The 23,685-nt window shown below is 35.4% G+C and overlaps 1 protein-coding gene across 1 annotated transcript; it reads right to left on the bottom strand.

Moving 5' to 3' along the window:
• Window positions 1-342: 342 nt before the first annotated feature.
• LOC132059796 (protein NRT1/ PTR FAMILY 4.6-like) lies at window positions 343-9,870 on the bottom strand. Its single transcript, XM_059452577.1, has 5 exons — window positions 9,627-9,870; window positions 9,339-9,456; window positions 8,644-8,861; window positions 2,144-2,575; window positions 343-1,570 (listed from the first exon to the last, which is right to left on the bottom strand). Exons 1-5 carry the CDS (start codon window positions 9,627-9,629, stop codon window positions 596-598), a joined length of 1,746 nt encoding a protein of 581 aa, XP_059308560.1. The 5' UTR covers window positions 9,630-9,870; the 3' UTR covers window positions 343-595.
• Window positions 9,871-23,685: the final 13,815 nt, after the last annotated feature.

Genomic DNA, 23,685 nt, shown 5'->3' with positions numbered 1-23,685 from the left:
TTATCCATAAATAAAGTCTGTAAAGAATTACGTAATATATTGACTGGAGATGAAGGGTACAAATAGGTATCTCTAGCGTGTTAAGCTCGAGAGCTCTACCATCTGAGCAACTTCCCCTTTCGTGCTTATCTGTCAATCATTTTCTTCACAGCAACAATGTTTGAAATAATTATTTGAAGACAGATTGTTAAATGGGGCAACATATGGTACAGGCATATCATGAAAACCTATTTATTCCATCTCTATCAGAAATTCAACATATTTATTAGAAACACAGGTGTACATTAATTGTCTTTTTAATTGCAGCTGTCCATAGTTACCAGAATTATGAGCATTCAATCATCAAACAAATAGCTCATTTTGATAACCTTAAGCTGTTATTTGAAGATGTAACATAACAAAAAGCTGTGAATACAACTTGTGAAGTGGCTGGAGACTACATCAATAGATCAAAACCGGATCAATATTCCCTCTTTGCTGGCCTAGCCCTGTTGCTTGGACAACGCGTCCAGCAATTCATCAGACATATTTACAGTATAAGGCTGCAGTAATCGATATATTTTTAATCTATACATATCCGCTCCCACTTTTTCACTTAAGAGTTTACTGCTCTATATTTGTACTTTCTAGCCCAGTACAGATAATGTACGAAATTCAATGCGCTGAGTACGCACATTAGCCAGTAAAATCTGTCCAAATGGAAGTGACTCAAATTTCCACCTGAGAGCCACGGTTGGTGCTTCGAATTTCCTGTGACACTATTTACTATGGATACTATCACCGTGCTAAGATAGTATCCTATGGCTAATGAAGCCCAAGAGAGAGATGTTGCCAATGATCTCATACCAAATGGTGCTTCTGAGAAACAGAATTCAAGTAGCCCAGCTAGAGTGAAAAGATCAGCTGATCCGAGAAACAAGTATTGCAACGCGATCCAGAAGAATGTAATAGGTAATGGCTTGGTAGAATCCATTAGTCCTGCTTCAGTAGCGACGTTTTTCCGCTTGATTTCAACAAGAGCAGCAATTGCCATGGCCACAACGGAGAGGAACAAACCGATTCCTATACGTTGGAGGTGAGTGATTCCCATCTCTGTCTTAGTTACCTTACGGGCGAATGGGATGATGAAGTAGTCGAAAATTGGTGCGAGTATCATGATGAAAAGTACAGGGAAAATGGGAAGTGAAGCTGGTGGTACTTTTAACTTGCCAAATTTCGTGTCCATCGTTGCAGCTTGTTGGACCGAGAACGTGGATAGTTGAGCAAGGCAACAGTTAAGCATGATGGTGCACGCAAAAATCGGGAGGATTTTCATCACAGTTTTCACTTCTTCTACTTCTTGTACTGAGCATTTTAGCGCACCACAAGCTGCAGGTGTCTTTATAACTGCCCGATTAACGAATCTCAGACTTTTCGATGGAATATTGACTGATTCTACCTCTTTGTTGTCTGTAGTTTCCTCATCTTCATTGGATAGTACTGGAATTGTAGAAGGGCTTGATCCCAGACTTGTTATTGCACTACTCGAATTTCTCGATGCACACGAATTTAGCAAGGCAGCAATTAGAACCTAGATACATAACAACAGTATATCAGTTGCTTTGTACAAGATAAAGCTCAAATCACTCTTATGTAAAAGTAGTTTACAATGAAAGAGTTCCTACTTTTGTACTCTGACAATAGAAACAGATTTTTACACTATCAACTATCAAGTCATCTAATTATAGGTCAGTAACCTGGAAAACAAGACGCATAGATCAATATAATCGGGAGATCTTTTCATTTTTTTTCCCACGGGCGCTAGCTAAAATATACAAAAAATAGTATACACTAATTATGTACGTATATAATATGTATATTTATACTTAATATACAAAACATATACAATATATATATAGTATACATAAAATATACACATATTATATACATAAACATACATACAATATACATAACCAGTGTATATATTTTGTATATTTTTGCAGCGCCTGAAATTGATTTCGGCCGACGGACCAAAACTAAAAAAGCCCATTATTCTTTAGGGCGGCCCAAGAAGTTAATTATCCTATAATATGTCACACATACTGTTGTCACACTGTCGGTGCATATAAGTTAAGTTCAATTAAATGCACATATAAAAACTTACCTTAGATATCGTCGTTAGAGGACTTCCGCGAGGGATCTTGTTCCTATAAAAAGGCGAACCAGCAAGGAAAATTGGGATTGACAACAATATAGCCAAAGTAGAAATCCCAAATCCCCATTGCCAACCTTTGTTGTCTTCAACCCAAACAACAAAGGTGACAGCAATAAGGCCACCACATGAGAGGCAAAACACAAAGTAATTGAAGAAAGTTGATCTTTGTTTCCTCCCTTGTGGAGTTTCTCCATCAAACTGTTCAGCTCCATGGGGTGTCAAGGATCCTTTTATACCTCCTACACCTAATGCCACTAAGTAAAGGCCTATGAATAGCATTGCAGCTTGTGCACCGTGAACTTGTTCGCAGGGCGTGTCTGGCTTGCATTTTCCTGGTTTCATCGAGTCTGAACGAGCTTGTATCGTGAGTACCACCAGACCCTGTGTCGAAATCAAAATTTCAAGAAATAGTGAGGAAATATCACACAACCTTGTCCAACTAGAAGTGAATCCAAAATTTAAAGATGGCGAATATATACAACATATACACATGTTCTAACTAGATTTCATTCGATTTGTTGTGGATTGGACGATGAAAAAACCAACACTTTTGTTTAAATCAGCTCTGTATATGTATATAGGTTGTGTTTGAAGCACTAAGAGGTCCTTTGGTGGGAGGGATTGGAAAAAATGATCACAGTACAAAACTTATAGCGTTCTTTGTCCAATGTTTACTTGACATTTTCATTTTTGGTATAACTTTGTAGTTTTTCTTTTATATAAAGTACAACTGACAACTAATAACCAGCATCAGTTTAAGAACTAATACCACCAGCATCAGTTTAAGTATTCTCTTATGCTTGATGCAACATCAGATAGCTTATACTAATATTAGCTATACGGGCATGATTAATCTCATGCAGCAGTAACTGTGTTATAATTTTTATGTAATTAGTTTATGCATCAAAGAACCCCTAACTGGCCATATACAGAAATGTTTTATATTCTGAATCCAAAGCCAATTCAGTTTTAGCTTTGTTTTCAAGAAGCGGGTCGCGGATATTTCATATTTGGTTGATGGTAGGCTGAGACTTTATATATTTCTTTTACCCAATTTAGGTGGCACACTTTTTTCTATTCTATATAAAAAATGAATGTCTCCTTTTTATATTTAAACTCTCAATTTTACCTTAATTAGATGATGCACAACTATACAAATGTTTAAGACTACAAAATTTAAAAAATGGTCCATCACTTCTTAAACATTATGTTCAATCAAGTATCACATAAAATTGAAACGGAGGGAATATGAGTTTTTGAAGGAAACATTAACTAATAAATAAATATAACGATCCAAGTTACAATATATATGTTGACTGTGTAAAATTTGTTTAGGCTATGAATCGTAATTTAACCTATGATAACTAGTTATGACTTTTACAAGGTTGGTACTTAGTACTTATCATAAGAATTTACTTGCAATTACCTTTTAAATAAGGGAGAAAAACATATATATATAGAGGGTGAATTTACAAAATATAACAATACTTTTAAGTTTGCAAAACCTAACATTAGAAAACTTACAAAACCTATACAAAATATCAAATATAGTAAAAAAAAAATTAATATGCAGTAAAGCATAACCCATAAATCATGTAACCGTAAGTCATAACATGCCACAATGACTTACAGTTGCTAAATATGAGTATTTAGTTAGCACTGAATCACACCAAACTTCTTGTTCCATTAAGCAACCGTAAGTCATAACATGCCAAAATGAGTATCCTAATTATGGATATGCTGGTAACATATTCACACCCCAAACAACTTTGACTAATTAATTAGCAATTTAAGATTTTTCAAGTAGAGCTATTTCTCAAAATTACATCTTATATGACAACCGTTTCAAAATTTGGAAGTCAAAATCCACAAAAATCATGTCTTTTCTCAACATTAAGCACAATGTACTGTTTTTTCTCAACATTAAGCACAAAATAATAAACCCAAAAATAAAAATGAAACATACCATTTTCTATACAAAATTCATACCCAAATTATACAAATATTCATACCCAAAATAATAAACCCAAAAATAAAAATGAAACATACCATTTTCTATAAAAAAAAAAAAATTCATACCAAAATTCATACAATATTCATACACAAAATAGTGAGAACAAAAAATAAAAATGAAAATACTAAAATATACCTAAATTATACAATATTCATACCCAAAATAATAAACCCAAAAATAAAAATAAAACATACCATTTTCATACACTTTTTGTTCATACCCAAAATAATATTCATACCCAAAATAATAAACCCAAAAATAAAAATGAAACATACCATTTTCTAGACAAAATTCATACCAATCATTTTGACCATAAAACACCAATTGAAGAATAAATACTGGTTTGTCATGAATATGAAAACGTTTGTTATTAGGAAAAAATATGAAATTTGGGTAAAAAATATGAAATTTGAATTTGAGTAATGGTGTATTTGAACTGCTACAGAGGAGAAATTAGAGAGATTGAAAAGATGAGGGGAATAGAGAGAGAAAAAATCTTTTTGATGATGATGAGGGGAAGAGAGGTAGAAAAATCTTTTTTGATAAAGACTTTAAAAGTAGAAACTGAATCGTACTATACTAATTTTTTTTTTTAAAAAAAAATTGTACTATGCTAAGCCAAAAATTAAAATCCAGATTATGTTCCTAAAAAAGGGCCCAAAATCATGGAAAGACACATTAATCCCAAATCTGGTATGTTTAGTAATTAAATTGTTATATTTTGTAAATAAGGAAAAATATCCTTATATTTTGTAATTTATAGTCTTAAGTAGTATTATTAGGTCATTTTTCCTTTAATAACTTGCTTGTATAAATATTTCTTTTCACCCTGAGCGCTTAATACTCAAAACTCTAAATACAATGACCCAAAAAGTGTTCATGTAATGCAATAAAGACAAACTTAGGTTATGGCATACAAGATTGGGCTAAGTGGGCCATTTGCATTGGGCCACAAGATCCGAGTGGTCATCATCATTAATAGAAATCCAACATATAGGATTGGCCTTTTCGAAACAAATATAAACTATTTTATTGGACACTTCTGGTAGTTTGATAGGTGTGAAATTTGGCCTTTTGCATACTGAAAATGGAATGTCATATGTGGCCATATCTCTACCAATGGGAAGTTTGTATATATTTAAGGTAATTGTACCATTGCTACGGTCCTAACAGCCACACAGCTGTTCCATGAAGATATTATTATTTTATCACCATTTATGGATGATATATTCTCTTAGGCCAATAGTAATAAGTAGCACTTCAAGGCATACTACAAACTTGTGGAACATCAAGCAAAAGGTTAATTGTCGCAAACCAAATGTATTATCAAATAGTATACGTGGAAACATATTGCTTACTAGCTGTCAAACTTACCATAATAGAGGATGTGCGACATCATCTGCTTAGACCTATCATTGAAAATCGTTGATATTTATTGCAGGTCAACAAGACTACGATTAGACATGTTTGGAGGGAGGCAAAATTAATGTGTCGATTCTCTAAAAAACGAAGGACACAATTATAAAGAGTCTTTCAAAGCAAAGGGCGGCTTGATTCGACATTGTTGTCTACTCTGATCTGGTTGAGGTGTTCTAATTCTCTAGAGGCATACATTTATGGACATGCAGTTCCTTCTCCTAGCAGACTTAAGTTGTATTGCTTATGAACAATGTTAAGATCTTTAGTTTGTATGTTTTTTCACTATACCAAAAAATTATTGGGTGGAGTTGTAACAATTAGATAATTATCCAATAATCTATCAAAAATTGGATAATTCATGGAGAAGAACAAGTAACCCAATTTAGAATGGCCCACCATCATTTACAACAAAAAATATGATACAATTGGATAAATGTAAACACAATTAATAGCAACACATCAAAATCAAACAAAAACAACTCTTGCAAGAGTATATACAAGTTAGGAAGAAATGGTTGTGTGTGAATGGATAAGATACTATGTGGTGCAATGTCAAAATGAAACATGTGCCATTAGCGGCGATACACTGTTACTGGCTGACATTTGAGGCACCATTGTTTGTGCCCCTACCCTCTAGACAACCAACATTAATGCTAACAAACAGACAATTATGTCATACTCCATCCACTCCAATTTTGACATATTTCTGGAAAAAAAAAAATCAAAATTAATTTAATTTAAATTTCTCATTTTATCTTAGTGGGATAATTTATAGCCACATAAATATTTATTACTTATTTTAAATCATAAGTCACAAAAACTTTATAACCATGCAATTATGAGGTATCACGCCATGTTTTTTTTTATCTCAAATTCTAAAAATCTTCATTTCTTTTTAAAAATGTCGATTTTTTTTAAACTCTAGTGTTAGAGTTAGTTGGCTTATACACATCTTTATTATTTCAACACGTATTTATTACTTTATGAACTTGTTCTCTTTCTTGGGTTGCTATTCTGCCTTTTTTCTTTCCATATAAACTAATTCAACTCTTTGGTCTTTTGAATCGCATGACCAATTTTCACTTTCAACCACTAAGTCCTGAAAAAATTGTTAGGACGAATATATGAGGATCATACAGGCAGTCATCTCTTACAACTTTCTAAATAAACTTGCTAATCTAGCGTTTGTCATAGAGGGTACATTAATGTGCAATCATCTATGTACAAATCTTGACGACCTCAATGTCCAAATATACAATTTGAGGTCGTTAAATATGGAACTTCACATTGACATTAAGTGCTGAAAAGAAAAATAAAAGGCTCTCCATGTGGAACTAATAGAGATTGGTGGTGAAAAAGGCCTTTTAATTTGGGGGTTGGGGTGGTGGTGGCGTGGGGGGGGGGGGGTTGGATATTTGTTCTAATGATCTTACTAGAAAGTTGTAACTGAAAATGATTCTAATATGAGAAATTACATAACTTTCCCACGAAAAAAGATTTTTCTTTAACGATGTGACACAAAAGATGTTCACAAGATCGAATCATCTCACATTTTGTTTGGGTTCTAATGACAGATCGACTAACTTTTTCTTGTGAAGAGATTTTATACGCCTATAGAAATTAAATGACTTAATAACGACCAGAAATCCATATCAGCATCAATGTTTTCCAATTATTGGTTAAGAAGACTGTTTATCATGATGGATGGGACTATTTTGGAAAAGAAAAGAAACAGAAAAGGAAGATAAAAAGAGAAATTTGAAAAGCAACCAATTCTCCATATCTCTTTAATACTATATGCTAAAGAAACTTTATACCTTGGATTAATCAATTTGCTTCACTTTGCAAGTTGCAGCTTATTAGTGGAATTCAAAGTGATCATCACTATGTTAAAAATGATTCCTACTTACTCCAATTGTCTTTTCACAGTGGATATCTATATGTTTAAGTAAGTTTACTAGTAAAATAATTAGACCACCTTAAATTTGTTTTAGGCTGACCATCTAGAAGCATTTAAAGTACTTAGAAAACTACTCTTTCTCTGGTCCAATATTAACTTTTCACTCCCCTTAATAAATCACTTAGTAAATATTTATTTTACTATATTACCCATATTAATCGGGTAATTAAAGCCATAGTTGAAAAATGTAGAGTATATCAGAATAAATTATATCTAATTTAAAATAAACAAGCATTGTGATATTTTATTTTGACATTCTGAAACTATTAAAGTTCACATATGATTTTTGAATGCTACTATATCTAAAGTAGATCGGGTGATTGGACCTTTGGAAGTTCGTAAATCCAAGTTAGATTCCTAAAGAGGTACTAGCTAAGTAAACGAACTATGATAAATAACAGTGAAAAACAGAGAAAAGGGGCGTAAAATGAAATGAGGTAAAAATAGAGTAATAAATTTCGTATTAACATGATTAGTAGTATATCTTAAACTTAATATAGATTCTAGATTTTCCTTGACGTGTAATTATTTAATGAGTCAAGCATTTAAGTTGAAGCAATAACAAAAGCAAGAAGAGGAAAGAGAAAACAAAAAAAAGTTATAAAAAAGCATGGCGTCGTTACTTGCTTAATCACATTTCCTAACTTTTTTGATAGAGAAATACTATAGCAATTATTGCCAGAAGTATTTTCTCTTGCTCTTCTTCCTTCAACTGAAAACGCAATGTAAGACGAGACGAAAAAAACAAAATAATGATACAGCGGTAAGTACTCCTATATTATATTTGGGTTTGAGTCTTGTTGGATACAAATTTGCCTTTCTTAAGAAGCATCATATCTAATAAGAGACTTTTCGGTGCAAATTTAAATTTAATCGACCTCGAGATATGGAACCTCAGCGAAAAATCCCAAAAAAAAAAAAAAAAAAAACTACTAATGAACTTTCCCAGGATTAGGGTACGATAAAGCAGGAAGGGGCCCAAAAAAGTAGATAGTGATAGAAAAAACACAGAAATAGAAAAAGACAATTGATCAGAAATAGGATTGGAAGATTTACCAGAAATTCAATGAGTGCACTGATAAGATAGATGTGATAAGTTGTAAAGAAAGCATCAGATAAGAAGCCACCGAGAAGTGCAAGTAGGAAAGAGGTGCCCATAAAATTGGTCACAGAATTTGCTGAATTGGATGGTGAATAGTGCATGTAGTCTGACAAGTACATCACCAAGTTGCTTGCATTTGCTAGATATGCCAAGTTTTCCAACACCTCCACCACTTTAAAAAAAAAAAAAAAAAAAACATAATAAAAAATCATGTGCTATTCTCCAAAATTCATCAAAAAACCTAAACATTTGAAGTCGAAATTTGAAGCTTATGGGTACGAAATTCTAATCCTTTAAAGTTATTACGTTCTAAATTTATAATTTGTTCACATATATTCAACAAATTTTAATACAAATAAATGATTTAGATTAAAACTATTAGGTTCGGCCGAACCCGTAACTGAAGGGCTAACTTCGCCCGGCCTACGAGAAGAAAGAAAATCTTGACAATTTATATATATATATATATATTTATGATAAACGTCCAAAGTGAGAGTTTATCATATATAAAATTTAGATCATGAAAAGTGATTTTTTCTTATTTGTCTAGATTTGACGGACATAGTTTTCTGCTACTTATGCTGATGATAGAACAATCGAGATGTGAGCAAACTGACTCTTGTATTATACTGATCTTAAAATGGTTTACCTAAGACAAAGGATGCAGCAACCAGGCCACCATGACGATTGATGAGTGCCGGCCTATTTCTCCAATCTGCATAGCCTTCCCAAGAAGTGCTAATTAATTTGCTCTGGCTTTCTATTTCCTGCAAATACAAACCATGTTAATTGGTGGAACTTATAAGTAAATAAATATATATGTAGAAAAGGAGAAAGGATATGATCAAGACAATTAGGGGGAGCTAGCATGCCGATTACGAGTCTGGCGGAACCTAGTAATTTTGGTGCTGAGAAAGAAAAAACAAGAGGAGCTCACCATTAGTTTTTCGCTTTTCCTATTAGATTAATCTCAATTTGAGGGTTAGAGGAATGAGATCAAGAAAGAGGAGTAGTGTTGAAAGCGTGGTTTAAAGAGCTTTTAGAGGGTGAGAAGAGAGGAAAAATCAGTCCCAAGTTGAAGAGAATGGACTAGAAAACATTTGAAAATGCAAAGGCTAAAACCTGCCCTTATAGCAAAATTTGAAGATTTTTCAATTTTTGTTTTGTCTAATTATGACATATAATACCTCTCTGGCATTCAACTTCTTCCTCTTTTTTAGGGGAGAGAGATGGATGGGATATTACCTAAGATTTGATAGCTAATAAAATACATAAATATCAAGAACAAAAGGCAGAAAAAAAATAGTGCAAATAAGAGCATCAAATAAATTTCATAACTAGTAGCTAGTCGCTAAGGGGGGAGAAGAAGGAAGCAAGAAAGAAGAAAAGGGAAGTGATAATTAGGAGGTGTTGTTTGTCTTGTGTTGTTTGACCAATGACCTAAAATAATAAATGTAAAGCTTGACAACCCCACCATCCCTTTTATGAAATGTTAAAAGGAGCAATTCTTTTTTCTTTCTTCCTCTCCTTTTAATTAATGCTTATTTTTCTTTTTCTTTTCTAATTCCACTTGTTGCTTTACTAATAAATATGTATGAAATAAAGAATTGATTCTTTTAATATTCCTGAATACACGCGTTGCAATAGGATTCTTCGCGATGGAGTTTAGGCCACCCATGGGAATCCATGGCCTTTTTTTTTTTTTTTGCCCCCCTCTTAATAAACAATGAGACCTAAAAGTTGTTCAATGTAAAAAATACAAAAACAAAAACTTATCGACATTGCTCCAGCGTTTATATTAAACCACAATAATTTATTTATCTAGCAAAACAATTGTTGAAATTTATTTTAAAAGTGATTCAAGGTTAAACACACTTTTGAAAGGACACAATATATTGTGAAAAAGTGTTACCTATTCTTTAAAGGATACACCGAAAAAGTGTCATCCAATCTTAAAGGGTATATCTTTTCTTTGAAAGGGTGTGTTATTTATTTTCTACACCTTATAAATAATAGGTCTGCCGTAAATTTCCAACGCTTAGAAAAAATTTCAGCAACACAAAATTTCAAAGAATACAAAATATTCCTGCAACATAAAGTTTTGCATTCTTACCTCTTCCTTTTTACAAAAGCAGCCGAGAAACAAAAAAGATTCTCTAGAATTTCTATTTGAGTGCACATTAGAAGATTCCCGAGTGGTTCATTGTATCTTGGGAGTAGAACGTCACTTTGCTATTTGCACTAGGATAGTGACGGAAATCTACTATGAAGACAGCGCCATTCATAGCGCGCCTTGAACCGGATTTTTCAATTTCAACTATGTCTTATCTTTATTGTTATTATATATTTTATTTGTTTCTTATTTGTTTTTCTTAATGTGATCATCTCTAATATTTTTCCAATAACAATGAGATGAAAATATATTACTTTAAGTTAACTATGGTAAAGTGATAATAATATATACAGACACATATTATGTATTTACTGAGTTAGTGTAAACAGTGAAGGCGAATATGTTTTTTTCTGTTATCTAATGCATGAAATATGCCTATGTTGATATATATCTGTATTCAGAAGGTGAATAAAACTTAATATGGAATCCAAATTGCTTTTAACAGACTGTTCTGTCTTTATTATTCCGATTAAACATAACCTTCTCTTCAGAAGGGAGGGTCTCACTCTCTCTCTTTTTTTTTTTTTTAATACTTTTTTATTGAGAGGAATGAACTAAAAAATATAATGGGTTATAATATAAAGGGCTCTTGGCAATGCCTATGTTGTGCACTTCTTGGCAATATAATGAACTCTTCTCTCTATCCTCAACTTAATTTGAGTTTACATTAAAAGGTTACCCTTGAAGTAGATTTTTCAAACTCAAATGTTTTATATTTTGCTCTTATAGTGGACTTCCCATCTACTTCAAATTTGGCAAATTAGTTAATTTAGACCTGGAATCGTCAAATTGGAAGTTCCAAATTTAATGATTTCTCAAAGCTTCACCTCTTAAGCTAGCAATCATCCACCGAGGGTGTGACGGAATGGTTAACATATCTCTGCTCTTAATTAGAGATTTTGGATTTGAACCCTGAAATGAAAAATTTCTTGATAAACAAATCTGAATTAGTTCAGCAATTGGTTCCGAATATTCTTCACAATTTTGACGCCTTTCCTTCCTAATTTCTCGCCTTGGAAACAACCCCAACGGTTCACTTTAATTAGTAGAAATTGCACGAATTTCCCTTCAAATGGGCTGGTCTCTATTTTTTTTCTCTGGAGGGGGTTGGGGGGGGGGGGGGTGTGGAGAACGTCGCTGCCTCCTAAAAACAAAACAATTATATGCGCCTCTTACTTTCATGTCCCTAAAACTATTTACCCGAAATGCCCCCAAAATTATGATACCGACAGGGCATATAAATATATTGAGATAGTATCATGTTCATTTATGCAAAAGACACACTTTTCTCAGGAAAAAAAAACTCTATGATACCATCATCTTATATACATATATTGTGTGGAGAACTGCTTCAGTCCTTCAACGAGACACTCCTTAGTCCTCCGTGATACCAACGTGGTACATACATATACTGAGACGGTATCATGGAGAACTGATTCAGTCCTTCTCTTAGTCCTTCATGATACCATCATGATATATAAATATACTGCTATGGTATCATGAAGGGAGGGTTTTGGGTGAGGGGGGGGTACTCGGGTAAATATTTTCAGCCGGTTGGGTAAGAAGCGAAACTAGTTTAGGAGGGAGCATGAACGGGTAAATATTTTAAATATTTTAAATTTTAGGGGTATTTTGTGTTGTTTTCCCCTTTTTCCCTCAAATTAAACGGGCTGGTCTTTAATTTTGCCCTTTAACAATCGTAGTTATGCCTCGTGGGCATAAGTTCTTTAAGGGCGTGGGGCATAATGTGTGGCATATTATGATGTGAAAATATAAACTTATGCCCCACAAAAACATTGTTATATTTGTTATGAGGAGCAAAAATTAAAGACCAACACAAAATAAGGGCATTACAAGTGCCACCCCTTTAATTTGGGTCTTGTATATACATGTATGTAACATCTCGTACTTCCTAACTATGTTACGTTTATGATTTGAGACTTAGAAACTAAGACGGAAGTGTTGGGATTAGAAAAATTGCCTCAGAACAGTAAAAGTACGTCTACGTCAAAATGTATAGGGCGTACATTTATGTACGGGACGTACTTCTTGAACGTACCTCACAAGGGAAAATCAGAAGTCACTGGAATTTGACAATTCCAGGTACGGGCAAGTTATACGGGTCGTACTTTTAAGGCGTACAATTTATACGGGGTGTACAATAATGTACGGGCCGTACTTTTTATCACACACCTCACAGACTAAAAATCATACCTTCTGAAAATCGACATACGAGGTACGTCCCTAATGTACGGGCTGTACATTGTGCCCGTACTTCATCCCGCTTCAGCAAAAGTATAAATACGTGGGTTTAGTTTTTAATCCCACTTTTCATATTCTCAAGCCCTAGCACGAAGTTCTTCTCCTCCTACCATCAAGATACACTAAGGTAAGCTTTTTCCAAGACTTTCAAGTGAATTCTAACATGTATCCATGATTTCTAAACAAGAATCCATTGTTCCTAACCTAGGGTTTTCAAGAAAATCCATCTAATGGATTCAAGATTAAGGCTTTTGGATTCTTCTCCAAGTTCAGACCATTAGTTACAAGTTTTGGAGCATTAACAGGTATGTAGGGTTTCTATCTACGTGTGAGAACATCATTGTTCTTCCCCATGCCGCGTTCTTCCATGGTTATACGAAAGTTTACCAAAACTAGAGTTCTAGACATGTTCATGATAACCTTAAGTGCATGTGCCATGATATACCATGTTTGCTTTAATAGTTCGTTATTTTGTTCTTAATATTCCCTTTTGGTTATTGAGAATATGTATGTAATCCATGAAAACCCATACTTTGCATTCCATGGGTTCTTAAATACAAGATATGAATTATTATGTCTATTTTCATGAAATTCTACATGCTTCCATGTTTTCATACAAATTTTACTATATACCTATATTCATGTTATATTACACTTACGAGTCATGTTTACAATCATGTTTGTATAAATCATGGGCTACTAAGCCAATTATATCCATGTTCATGTTATGGGAGTTGCAACGAAGGTTTAGTACCCGAAACTATATATATCGCTCCGCCTAGTTAGAACGATTCCGTCATGTTTACCCATTGCGGGTTATTGGATCAATTCATGTCATGTTCATGTTTTGTACCTCGGCAAGGTACAGGACTACTTATGTCACGACCCAACCCCGTAGGCCGTGACTAGTGCCCGAGCTGGACACTCGTATACGTACCTGTTAGATATAGTCAAACTGAATCTAAACACAATATGGAAGTCAGGAAACGAACGTTATCTCCGAACGTCATATGTATATATCGAGGTAACATCCCAAAGTCACAACCAATCAAAAGATAACATAATACACGAGCCAACAAGGCTATATATATATATATATATATATATACAACATCCCAAAATATATATATATATACGCAAGCCGACAGGGCTGCCACTACGTACGGGAACGTCCCAAAATAAGTCATATAGACACAATTGAACAACATCTATATATAACCCACACATATGTCTATAGACCTCTAAGAGTATCGATAGTGAAATATGACGGGACAGGGCCCCGCCGTACCCCTGGATAAACATATATATACATCAAAAGGATCTGTACCAAAAGTCTAGGCTCCGGAACAATGGAGCACTCCAAGACAGCTGAGTAGAAGTCCTAAGCTGGAGGATCACCAAAGCGAGTATCTGCACCTGCGGGCATGAAACGCAGAACCCCGAAGAAAGGGGTCGGTACGAGATATGTCCGAGTATATAAAGCATGAAATACAATAAGAAAGATCATAACGAAGTAGAGATTCCGGAGACAAGTATGATAATCAAGAAATCACCGTACCCGTGCCTTATGAAATAAAATCATGCATAGCTATATCATATACCATATCCGGCCCATTATGGACTCGGTGAATCGTCGTATACATGTATATATGCCCGGCCCATCATGGGACTCGGTGCCATCATCACATCATCATATCATCATATCATATCATCATATATATATATATACCCGGCCCTCTAGCGAGGGACTCGGTGAACAATGCGGTGAAGAACACGAATACATACCCGGCCGGGACTCGGTGAAAGATATAATAACAACGTGCACGAGCGAGTAGTGAGCAACCATATGCAACTAAATCATCATCTGAGACTCAATAGAATAAGTAGAATAAACTAACACTCGAGTATCAAGGCGATAGTCATGTTAAGTACCCTTTGAATGTCACTATGGACTATATCAAATAGAGCCTCAGGAATCATAGACACGTATCAAGATAACATGAAATAGCTTATGGAAGTCAAGGACATTAGTCATCGTAGAGTCTCTAAGAATAGGAGCTTATACATACCGACTACTATCCAACATATAAGACTTGAGAGACAATAGCTCAATTACCTTAAGAGTTCTAACATCAAGAAGTGAATAAGGATCATGAATCACACTCGAAACTTATGAATAGAATTACCCCAAAGTTCATATCATACGTCACTTATATCTAAGACATGCCAAAAGAAAGAAGGGATAGCTTTACATACCTTTAACGCTTATCCGTAACACAATACGTATACGCTGCCCGAAGTGTCTCAACCTATATTAAGACGTCAAGAACTATGGTTAAGCTACGGGAAGGTTCAAAACGTATTCCAACGTTAGTAGCTCATTTCTAGAAAATTAGACGACGTTTCCTTTATATTCAAACCAACTACATAACAACCAAGTCAACATCAACAACCACACGTTCAAGTACTATATCGAGACTAATCAAGACAAGATTCGAGAACACTCCGAACAGCCCGCATGACATTCCAATCAGCCCACATATTACAACATTCGATAATAATCTACATACGACTACGACATATTCAAGTTATTCTTAATGATCCATAGTCATAACATTTTCATCGAAACGACCTTATAACAGCCCAACCAATATAACAACACAATGTATAATCTTAACTATACTTAATCTTCCAATTCAACAAGAATAACGACATGCCCAAAACAGCCCCTAATCACAACATAAAAAGATGCCCGATAATCTTACGAACATCTACGAATACACCAAGCAAACCACATACGCTTCTTATACGTTATTTCATACACTCCTTTCATCTAAATTAGTGAATTATACCAGCAAACACACGACAACAACATCATTCATTCATATGCAAGAAAACTACATTAATATCACAATAAGTCCTTACAACAACCCACAAAACAAATTCAACTTCAACTTTAACCATTTAATTCCTTCATTCTCATCACATAATCCATGACAACAACAACCAAAATGCTACTTAAAATTAATTCACCAATTCTAATTAAAACATACACCTACACGGCTAACAACACTCAACATCAACATACATAATTCCATATATCCAATTCACATCTACCAAATTACAACAAGTCCCAACCACCTCTAAAACATGTAGAAAAGGATTAAATCTTACCTTAACAACTTGACTCCTTAATTTGCTGAAATTGGTGAATTTAAAATAAACACTCTTCTTGCCCAAGGATCAATTCACGTTGCTATTGACCTTCAAATGGTTGAACTACCTTGGAAAATTAATTTTTTGCTCATAATTTCATGAGCTTCACCATGGACAGCCATGGCCGAATCTCTCTCTCTCTCTCTCTCTAGTTCAATAATGTTGAAGATGAAATGAAAATGAAAGTATGACTAATCTTAGTCATCAACTTCACTATATATATGGTGTCCAAGGAAGAGGACACGTGCCCCACTCAAGGCATGGGCCAATCGTATTTGGCCATGCCATGGTGGGGTCCACTTACGCCCACTAACAACCTAATTAATGATAATTAGTCTTAATCCCCACTTAATAATCTAATCATGGTTAATTAATCCCTAATCTCCACTAATATTTCTATACCAATTAAAATTTATAAGCAATTCGTGCACTAATTAAAATCGGAGATTAAAAGTCTCTATCTCATATCCCAAAATAATCTTGTCCTTAAACTTATCTCAATTCGCTTAAAAATATTCCAATGTACAAAAATACGGGATATAACATCCTTCCCCCCTTTAGAACATTCGTCCTCGAATGTTAAACTAGCCTCATAAGGTCTTATAAGGATTTCGGGGAATCTTTTTTATTGCTATAACATATAGTTTCATCTACCAATCAATATAATCAATTGAGGAGTTTAGATTACCTGTAGGCATAGGGAACAAGTAAGGATACTTATTCTTCATCTCCTCTTCGGCTTCCCAGATCATCTCTTCCCTGATATTATTTCGCCACAATACCTTGACGGAAGCCACATCCTTAGTACGCAACTTTCTCACTTGACGATCAAGTATAGCTACAGGGTTCTCCTCGTAAGATAGCTCCTCCGTTACTTGGACATCATCTACGGGGAATACTCTAGAAGGGTCACCAATACATTTGCGAAGCATCGACACGTGAAAGACTGGGTGCACTGCTTCCAAATCAGATGGTAGGTCCAACTCATAGGCAACCTTGCCTACCCTACGAATAATCTAATAAGGCCCAATGTACCTCGGGCTAAGTTTCCTCTCTTGCCAATCTCATTACACCTTTCATGGGTGACACCTTCAAGAATACCCAATCACCAACGGAACTCTAAGTGTCGACGTCGATTATCTGCATATGACTTCTGTCGACTGGGGCTGCTAATAACCTTTCCTGAATAAGCTTCACCTTATCAACAGCTTGCTGAATCATATCTGGGCCGATTAACTTAGTCTCACCAACATCAAACCAACCAATAGGTGACCTGCACTTCCTGCCATACAAAGCCTCGTACGGTGCCATCTGGATACTAGAATGGTAGCTATTATTATAGGCAAACTCGATAAGTGGCAAATGATCGTCCCAGCTACCTCTGAAGTCAATAATATAGGCCCGCAACATATCTTCTAGCGTCTGAATAGTACGCTCGGCACGTCCGTCGATCCGAGGGTGAAATGCGTACTAAGACTCACCGTGTCCCCAATCCCTTCTGGAATGATCTCCAGAAGTTAGCTGTAAAATGAGCTCCTCTGTCTGAGATAATAGATGTGGGAACCCCGTGAAGTCTTACTATCTCCTTGATATATAACCTCGCATAATCTTCAGCTGAATATGTAGTCCTGACTGGAAGAAAATGGGCTGATTTTGTCAGCCTATCTACAATAACCCATATGGAATCATACTTCCGTGGAGTGCGAGGTAAGCCTGTAATGAAGTCCATATTAATTGCTTCCCATTTCCAAGTCGGGATCTCCATCTCCTGTAATAATCCACCAGGCTTCTGATGCTCGATCTTAACCTGTTGGCAATTCGGGCACTGAGCAACAAACTCCGCTATGTCCTTCTTCATACCATCCCACCAATATAAACATCTGAGGTCATGATACATCTTTGTTGACACCGAATGGACAGAATAACGGGCATAGTGTGCCTTTCCCATAACCTGTTGCTGTAGCCCTGCAACCTCAGGTACACATAATCTGCCTCCATATCGTAGTACTCCATCAGGTGTAACCTCGAATGGGGTCTTCTCCTTTTGAAGGGCTGCATCCCTATATTGTGCCAGAATAGGGTCCTCGTACTGGCTTCGCTTTACCTCTTCCATAATAGAGGATTCAGCAACTTCTCGAATAGAAACTCCACCATCTCCAGAGTCAGCCAAACAGACTCCCAGATTAGCTAGCTGATGAATCTCACGGACTATTTCCTTCCTTTTACGGTTGCACGTCCGTCAAACTACCCATAGACTTACGGCTAAGTGCATCTGCTATAACGTTTGCCTTCCCCGGATGGTATAGAATATCAACGTCATAATCCTTCAAAGAACTCTAGCCATCTTCTCTGTCGTAAATTCAGCTCCTTCTGCTTAAAGATATATTGGAGACTTTTGTGATCCGTGTAAATATCAACATATACGCCATATAAATAATTCCTCCATATCTTCAAAGCATGAATTACCGCTGCTAACTCCAGATCATGAGTAGGATAATTTTTTTCATGTTTTCTGAGCTGCCGGGAGGCATAGGCTATAACTCTGCCATGTTGCATCAATACACAACCTAGCCCAACACCGGAAGCATCACAATAAATGACATAGCCATCTGGTCCCTCAGGAAGAGTTAGAACTGGGGCCGTAGTCAACTTATCTTTCAGCAACTGGAAGCTTCGTTCACAAGCATCGGTCCACTTAAACTTAGCTTATTCGAGTTAGCCTTGTTAAAGGCACTGAAATTGAGGCAAACTTCTCTACGAATCTCCTATAATATCCTGCTAGCCCCAGAAAACTGCGTACCTCAGTAGGTGTCGTAGGTCTAGGCTAAGTCTTTACAGCCTCAATCTTCTGTGTATCTACCCGAATACCATCAGCTCTAATAATATGCCCCAATAATGCTACTGAAGTCAACCAGAATTCACATTTAGAGAACTTGGCATACAACTTCTGGTGCTGGAGCACCCTAAGTATCGTCCTCAAATGATCTGCATGCTCCTCTTCTGATCGTGAATAGACCAGAATGTCATTGATAAATACAATCACGAACATATCCAGGAATGGCTTGAACACTCGGTTCATTAGATCCATAAATACTGCTGGAGCATTGGTCAGTCCAAAAGACATCACCCTAAACTCATAATGTCCGTATCGGGTCCTGAATGCAGTCTTCGGAATATCTGCTTCCTTTACCCGCACCTGGTGATAGCCTGATCGCAAGTCTATCTTCGAGAAACACTTAGCACCACACGAAGCAATAAATAGATCATCAATCCTGGGGAGGGGATATCTATTCTTTATTGTTACTTTGTTCAGCTGCCTATAATCAATACACATCCGCAGCGACCCATCCTTCTTCCTCACGAACAGTACCGGTGCTCCCCAAGGTGATGTGCTGGGCCTAATGAAGCCCTTTTCTAACAAGTCTCTCAGTTGCTCCTTTAACTCCTTCAGCTCTGCGGGTGCCATTCTGTAAGGAGGAATAGATATGGGCTGAGTATCTGGCAATACATCTATAGTGAACTCTATCTCCTGCTCAGGAGGAAGACCTGGAAGTTCATCTGGGAATATATCTGGAAATTCATTAACTACCGGAACTGACTGAAGAGTCGGTACCTCTGCTTTCAAGTCATGCACACGAACCAGATGATAAATATAACCCTTTCTAACCATCTTCCTTGCCTTGAGGTATGACGTAAACTTACCCCTCGGCGATGCCGTATTCCCTAGCCACTCTATAATTGGCTCTCCTGGAAACTGAAACCGAACTATCTTGTCTCTACAATCAACGTTAGCATAACAAGAAGCTAACCAATCCATACCCATAATAACATTAAACTCAGTCATATCTAACTCTATCAGATCTGCCAAGGTATGACGACTATATATATCCACCGAACAATTTCTATATACTTGCTTTGCTATAACAGAATCTCCTACCGGTGTAGCCACCTCAAATGGTTCTATCAACTCAGGTTTTATTCCGATTCTACTAGCACCAAAGGGATATTATTGACACCCAATTTTGTCCCTCCTTTATTCTAATTTATTTCTTCGGGTTTCTAAATTTATTGACGAGTTAAATATTTTATTTTCACTACTATTTCTACTACTATTAATATCATTATTAATCATAATTTATCATAGTACATATATTATACCGCACTAAATTAGAAGCCTAAGAAAGAATTAAGTGCGAAGGAGAAAAGGCCACAATTTTCGGACCAGCCCAATATTTTGAATGCACAGACTCCCAATTCCCGCTCCAGCCCACATCTCCAATACCCGACCCGGCCCACGTCGTTATTTCCTTAAAACCTAAAAAAAAAAAAAAACGCAGCCCTAATCTCTTTCTATCATCAGCAGCCGCACCTCTCTCTCCCTACACTCCTCTCTCTCTCTCCTCCGTCTCCGCTCATCTCTCTTTCTTGTCTATTTTCGACCAAGACCTCAACCCCTTTCAACACCACAGATCTTGCCTATCCATTTTCATGCAATCTCCTCTGCCCTCTCTCTGTCGTCTCCTTCGTTTTCCCTTTTTTTTCAACAAAGACGTGCTTCCCTTTAGCCATGGCAGTTTTGGCTTATTCCATTTTTATACAAAAGCATCTCTATGTCTGTTCGTCTGGGTTTACTCTGTCGATTGACAGAGAAAGGCGTTCACCTTCTTGCTTTAAACAATTAACCTTCAAAAATCAGAAAAAGGGTTTAACCATTTTTGGTAACATCGAATCAAATCACACCCAACGTTCTTTTTTTTAACGAATTTGATTTCAATTCCCGCCCAAAAGATTCAAACCAAAAAACCTAGCCTTAGCCTATAAATAGATCGCTATGCATTCAGCCGAAGAAAAAGAACTTTTGAGCCGACGACCAACTCAAAAATACACGACCATCTTCTAAAAACATACTTTCTTTATTTCGGGAACTTTAAGCGTGATCAAGGTTTGATTTCATTGGCTGATAGTCACAAGCAAATTGTTCGAGTTCATTCTGTCGAGGTTCGAATCATTCGTTGTAATCGAGTGTAGATCCGAGGCCTCGACACCCGCCCACTGCGCACAAACCGGAGTAAATCTCGATGCATTTATTACTTTAGTCTTCAATTTCTGCGTTAGTTAAATTTTAGCCTATTCTGCCGTTTTTAGTTATATGGTTTCTTCGTCGTCGTATTGTCCGTTTAGTGTTTGGGAGCTGTTAGAATAGAATGATAGCTGCTAAAATGAACTTGAAAGACGCATACCGTAGCTCGGATGTTCGGACTGAATTTCCAGGATTTAGAACCTAGTTAGAGTCGAATATACGTAGGATATACAGTAGGTTATCAAGGTTTTTTTTTTTTAAAAAAAATATGTTTAATATGTTAGTTAACTGCTAGATTAGTATAGTAGTAGTTAATGTTAGTAAATGTTTGTTTCGTTTTAGATTAGCTTTATGTTTGATTAGCATGTAAGTTGTTAATCAGTTTAGTTTGGGTATTAGCATTTGATATTTAGTAGAACCCCTGTTTGTTTAGTTACTGTTTAGTTTAGTTTAGTAAATACATTACCATGTTTTTGTATACTTTATATATTTGTTAATTATCGGGTCAACTTAGTTTAGTAGTAGTTATCAGTTTTACTATGTGCTTAAGCTTGTTCCTGTTTAGTTCAGTTTGGTTCCATACATGTTTAGCACATGAGGGTGTTAGTCAGTTTATCTTTAGTATGTGAATTAGTCTACCTTGAGTTATGAATCTGTTATCTGTGAAGTTGATTAGTTTAGTTTAATGGGTCAATAAGTAAGTCAGTTTGCCTCAACTGGTGAAGTTGTGTTAAACATATGTTAGATAAGCTTGAAACTGGTAAGTTAGATCAGTTAAATACAGTCATCATTTAATAGGTACTTGAATGACTATGAGGGTTAAGTGTTTTTCCATTATCAAGTTAACTGAACTGCATCAATGTTTGCCCTTTCTGCCATGTCCATGATTTCTTCTCCATTCATGAAAATTAACACCCTTCTGAGTAAATTTGACGCATTAATTGCTGTTTTACTGTTATATTCGGCAATTGGTTGCTGCGTTATGATGTTCGTTTGGGGCTGAAACCACTGCTGCGTTTCGGCCAGAATTTTGCTGCACCTAGAGTGGATTATAGTTGCATTTTTAAGGCCGTTTGGTCTGCCCATGCTACCCCGTTAGTCCCAATTGGTATTATATGATTTAGATGTTTAGTGAGTTCCGTATATCGACATGGAGTTTATCATGCATTTGTTTAGATTGAGTTTATATTTCTATATGTTTAACATTATCCATTGATCGTATATTAATCCTTTTCCCTTTCTTTTTATGCATGACTACCGCATACGAGTCCGAGGGACTCGCTCATCTCCCGCATTCGACATTGGGCTAAAAGCCCAACATAATATCAACGTGACCTCCTCCATGTAACTCTGCCCGCAGCCAAACAGATGACAAACAAAATGCTACAAAGCCCAACAAACAATAAAGTTCTATAAAAGAACGGTCCTCAAAAAATGGTTTGCCCATGTAGCTTATTGCCCCCCCCCCCCCCGCCCCTTCTATTTTATTTGTTTGTGATAGCATGACTAACTCTTTGTTTTGTTTTGTTTTCTTAATTTAGATGAACCTTAGATGACTTAGTAGTTTAAATTTTAGTAATGGGTAATTAATTTAAGGAAAATTAACAATTAATTCCTTAAGTTTCACTTTCTCCCTTTTATATTAGAGTTATTTATAGTATCTTAACATTTATTTTCAAATAATTGATTCTTAAATAGCATATTTTGAATTAAACGGATTATGTCTTACTTATTACTACCTTAGAAATTTCGAAACATCACCAATACGCAAACATGAGATCAAATTATTTTATAAATAACTCTCTAAGTTTTGAATCAATTATGCATATTGTAAACCAAACATAGTTAAATAAAGAGAAAGAAATTCACTTCCTTATAAAAGCAAAGCTAGATCTAGTGCATCTATATTATTAATACTATCTTAGTCAAAGTTCAAATTTGTTAAAATCTATTACTTATATGCAAATCATTACATTTTTAAAATTTACTTTCAATGGTATTTTAAGTTCCCTTTTATGCAAATTGCTATATCTACTACCAATCTTATTTTGAATAACATTATTGTATTTTCATTTGAGCATTAATAATATTTACAAGCATTTTTAAATAGCATCATTATATTTTTTCTTCAAAACTTTAACAATCTTTATAAGTCATATTTTAAAATAGCCGTTAAAATTCTTCTTTTACACAAACTATTATATTTTCCACAAGTCTTATTTTAAATAACATTATTATAACTTTAACAATACTTATAAAGTTATT

This window comes from Lycium ferocissimum, chromosome 6 (assembly GCF_029784015.1).
Source record: "Lycium ferocissimum isolate CSIRO_LF1 chromosome 6, AGI_CSIRO_Lferr_CH_V1, whole genome shotgun sequence".
In the NCBI taxonomy this organism is placed as follows: Eukaryota; Viridiplantae; Streptophyta; class Magnoliopsida; order Solanales; family Solanaceae; genus Lycium; species Lycium ferocissimum.
The sequence above is the reverse complement of the archived record's forward strand: the minus strand, read 5'-3'. Positions and strand labels throughout refer to the sequence as shown.